Source organism: Colias croceus, chromosome 21, assembly GCF_905220415.1.
Source record: "Colias croceus chromosome 21, ilColCroc2.1".
Classification (NCBI taxonomy): Eukaryota; Metazoa; Arthropoda; class Insecta; order Lepidoptera; family Pieridae; genus Colias; species Colias croceus.
In genome coordinates, this window is record NC_059557.1 from 318428 (window position 1) to 322794 (window position 4367).

At 31.9% G+C, this 4367-nt stretch overlaps 2 protein-coding genes across 2 annotated transcripts; both read right to left on the minus strand.

Moving 5' to 3' along the window:
- Positions 1–468: 468 nt before the first annotated feature.
- Positions 469–1318, minus strand: LOC123701458. Its single transcript, XM_045648948.1, has 2 exons — positions 1107–1318; positions 469–1022 (listed from the first exon to the last, which is right to left on the minus strand). Exons 1-2 carry the CDS (start codon positions 1314–1316, stop codon positions 729–731), a joined length of 504 nt encoding a protein of 167 aa, XP_045504904.1. The 5' UTR covers positions 1317–1318; the 3' UTR covers positions 469–728.
- A 1161-nt stretch (positions 1319–2479) lies between these two features.
- Positions 2480–4367, minus strand: LOC123701523. The gene is made up of 2 exons (XM_045649028.1): positions 4035–4367; positions 2480–3750 (listed from the first exon to the last, which is right to left on the minus strand). Exons 1-2 carry the CDS (start codon positions 4255–4257, stop codon positions 2480–2482), a joined length of 1494 nt encoding a protein of 497 aa, XP_045504984.1. The 5' UTR covers positions 4258–4367.

Sequence of the window (4367 nt, forward strand, 5' to 3'; positions counted from 1 at the left end):
AAAATACTAACAGCGCAGGTTTGTTAAATTGTACTAACGCAAATATTACTAACGTGCATTGCGGATTAATAATGTCTGAGGGTATTATTACTGAACGTTCTAATATGTCACTTATACCGTACGTTAAAACGATTTATATTATAGTAAGTTAGTACTATTGTGTCATAAAAAAAAACTGATGTATGAAAATATGATTTAAATTTAAATCTATTTTACTTATGGCGCAGTTGACATTAAGTAAATTAGACAAGTGGCAACAAAATAACTCAATCCTGTTTATTAGCAGTCGCGCGAGGTCTCATCCAGGTAGTTCTAGGTATATCTACGCTAAAAAAACCATAATAGGTTAATCACATAATATCGCAAAAAAATATAATGGTTTTAAAACAAAATGTACACAGTTTTGTAATAATCTTTATTGAAAAAAAAAACGTTATTTTAATCAGTCTTGTCTTAAACTTCTTATTAAATAATTATTACTTGATAAAAAAAAAACTTAAACAATGTCATTTAAAGTAAAATATAATAATCACAAATGTTAGCTTTATTTGGTATCATTTACGAAAAGATCAATCAATTAGGATGCATAATTAGATCCTTCATACCCGTATGAAGAATATGTATTTATGTAGTATTTTGAAATAATCATAGTTATAAAATTTTAGGTATAAAAAATATTATTTAACTTAATAATAATTAGAATTTTAATTTGTTGCCATTTTTTGTAATTAAACGTTGTCTTCGACATCCGTTTCTTGAAGGCTGTCCTGGATATTCATGGCATTTGGAAAATTTGCATATTCTTGATGGTAGTTTTCAGGAATTATTTTTGTTGTACAAAGTTTCCATAAATCTTCGTATTTCTTTTTTGATATAGGTAGGCGACTCTTGTAAATATTTTTCGGTTGTAGATTTTTGTTTTTATTAATTATTTCAATGTTTTCCTTTGCTTCATCCGTCGCCATTGTATATTTAACTGTCATCTTCTGTGGTTCAGCTTTTTTAAATGTCGCTGTACGCACCTGTAATATTTTTAAAGTTAGAATATTTATATCAAAATAGTCTCCTAAGTGTAATTATGAAAAGACAACGATTGAGTTACCTACTTTCGATATTTTTCCCGTCAGATTTCCCTTAAAGTATTTATCTGCGACAATATCCCAGCCGCAAAAATCCTTAAATGTTAAGACATTCACATGATAGGGCTTAGGATTCTTTCGGGCTAAATTAAACACTGTCGGCCATTGAGATGGTGCCCAAACAATTGTGTTTGTAACACTTTTTTCTATAACAGAATGCATTGAGTCCACTGGCATATAAGTGTATCCGGGCAAGAGATAATTCATTTGGATGCTAGTTATATTCTTGCATTTTTGTAGACAAATATGGATACAAGCAAGGACGATTTTGTTTTTATTTTGTCCGGGGCAGGCATCACTGTAAAACAGAAGATGTTTGATAGAGCCACGACCGTCCACCATCTTGATGTATTTTTCTAAGACAGTGCACACTTCGTTAGCTCCGCGTTTTCCTTCTGTTTCCGTCCAAGTGTAACAGTAGCCTTCTCTAGTTCCAGATTCGTAAAAAGTTAGATTATATACAGCCAATTTGCGACTGTAATACAGTAACATACTTTGGCCATACGGCGTATTCAGAACTTTCTGTAAATCAAAAGATACGCAAAGTATGTTTCCATTTTGAATTTTCTGATGCGCTTGAAATCTTTCATAAGTCTCCTCTTTGTCTTTCAGATGAGCCAATTTCTCTTCTTCTTTTTCTCCTTTTTCTTTTTCGAAACGCACACACTTAGCACATTTGTCTTTACGAGGTATATGAAAACCAATATTATATTCTTGAAATATCTTCTGAAAAACTCTTTCTCCTATTAATCTTTTATCTTCGCGTATCATAGATTCTTTGTAAATTTTATACAAATTACTCATATTTCGAAATTCTTGAGGCAGATAAAATCGTTTTGAGTTTTTGCGGCAATAATGAGACGGTAAATATGGTAAACTTTTAATGTAATTCCTTGTTTCCTCTACAATGATCTCTGGTGTTTTATTTGCTGGAACATGCTTTCCCCGTAAATCGTCTTTAGATGAGCCGTATGCAGCTTCTGTAATAATGTTATATAAATATTTTTGTTTTATATCTAATGTGTTCAATAAAAACTTCAAACAAACTTTTCTTTTTCCTTCGCCTTCATTAATAAAATAATCAAAAGTGTATTGTCTACGACTTTGGTCTTCTTTGATACGCTTCCTCTTAATCGTCGTCCTCTTGGCATTTCCCACTAACCAATCTCTTCGTCTTTCAGTGCTTAGACTCCAATAATAATTAAAAATAGCTTGTCTTTTTTCGGAACCAATCTTATAGCATTCATTATGGCAATTTTCAGGTGTACATAAGTTATCCTTCATACTCTTCTCTGCAACAACTTTGCCAGTTAGAGATACATACTGCTTTCCACTATTTCTTAATTGTTTTCTAACTTTACGTTTTTATTAATCTTTCGCTCTTTTTTTTTCGGCTCTGAATTTTCTTTTGTATCGTCAAAATTATTCAACTTCTTTGTTTTACGTTTCTTCTTTAAACGCTTCTTTTTTTCATTAACACGGTCTGTATCATTTGATTCTGTTGAATCCTGTCCAGTGCTCGAACTATAAACAAATTCGTCACTGTCTGACAAGAAATCAATATGCTTATAAATTCGATTATTCTTTACATTTTCTTTGTTTATTGTTGTATTAATATTTTCAATCTCTTCTTCATACTCATTTTTGTTTTCTTCTGGTTCAATATTAATAACTATAGTTGCGTTGTTTAAGTTTTCAGTAGAAGCAGTTTCATCCCTAATTTGCTGTATACAAATGTCCATTTCCTTAAGATGCTCGTATAATCTTCGTTTTTTATATGGTTGCTTCAAACATAGTTCAGAAGATGGAGATCCAAAAGATGTGCTTGCTTGTTGATTATCTTCATATACTTTTCTTTTACCAGCTTCTTCTTCTTCCAAATTGTCGTCGAATCGCGAAATTACTGTTAATGAATGATTTATGGTCGGCTCTATGAACGTGTTTGACTGTATGAAATGACTTTTGAATGGGATTGGTGCCTGTTTAGAATGTATGTTATTGACGAAGGATGTTCCTTCCTGAGCATGATCTTCTATTGGTAGTAGATTATCTTGATGTATGTATGTTTCTGCCTGTATCAAATCGCATGTTTGTGAGATTGATGCCTGTGTAAAATGTATGTTATGGACGAAGGATATTTCTTCCTGAGCATGTACTTGTATCGGTATTAGATTATCTTGATGTAAGTATGTTTCTGCCTGTATCAAATCGCCAGTTTGTGAGATTGATGCCTGTGTTGAATGTATGTCTTGAGCAAAAAATGTTTCTTTATGAGTGTGGTCTTCTAGTGGATTATTCGGATCGATGCATATTTCTGCCTGTGCTAAATCGCCTGTTTGTGAGAATAATGGCTGTGTAGAATGTATGTCTTGGGTGAAGGATCTTCCTTTCTGAGCGTGTTCTCCTGTTTCAAGAGGATAATCTTTATGATTGAATATTTCTGCCCGTTCTAAATCCCTTGTTTGTGAGTTCGTTATTTGAGTGGGATAGTTTTTTTGGACTAAGGATACCCCTTCTTGAAAAGTACAGTCTTCTATTTCTGATGAATTCGGATGTATAAATTGCGATAAATCCAATCCTTGTTGTGAAAAACCAGCTTCTTTCATCATACCTGTTTAAACGACAAGTATTATTAATAAGTGATTTAATGCCCCATTTTTTTTTTGTTTTTACTTTTCCATATTTATATTTTTTAATATTGTAGAAAAAAATATTATAATTATATTTCTTGTAAATAAGTATAATTATTAAATGTTGTTTATTCACACATTTATACACACGACATGACATTCACCCACATCGTCAGACAGGCAGAGTTATCTTAGCTAAAAGAATAGTATTGATAGCTTAGTGCTAGTTAAAATTTAAAGTTAAAATAAGTAACTGAAACTTCACCGTCTTTTGTTGGGAGTATCTCCAAAATTTTATATTCTTCATTGCGTGGATGCCGTAAATTTGTGACGAAACTATCCTGTTCGGAGTCTGACCCAATATCGCTTTCGTCTTTGGCAAATAGTCTACGAACAACATTTGGCTTAGGCGATGATTCTTTTGAATTTGCGTTTACAGTACGCATGTTTGTAAATTTTCTAAAAAATGAGGATCGTCGACTGTCCATGCTCCGTTTTCTATGATTCTGAAAATTTAGATTGTAAGTGCCTAATAATAATAATACAATAATTATGAATACCTAATACAAATATCTGACGATAACTAGTATAGGTAGAA

What these genes read in the sequence shown, in the direction of transcription:
- LOC123701458 (XM_045648948.1), bottom strand. Translation starts at nt 1,316, where the DNA reads ATGCCAGTGGACTCAATGCATTCTGTTATAGAAAAAAGTGTTACAAAC. An exon ending in TGACGGGAAAAATATCGAAA is followed by an intron (nt 1,023 to 1,106) that starts GTAGGTAACTCA and finishes AAAATATTACAG; the next exon opens with GTGCGTACAGCGACATTTAA.
- LOC123701523 (XM_045649028.1), bottom strand. Translation starts at nt 4,257, where the DNA reads ATGGACAGTCGACGATCCTCATTTTTTAGAAAATTTACAAACATGCGT. An exon ending in GATACTCCCAACAAAAGACG is followed by an intron (nt 3,751 to 4,034) that starts GTGAAGTTTCAG and finishes TCGTTTAAACAG; the next exon opens with GTATGATGAAAGAAGCTGGT.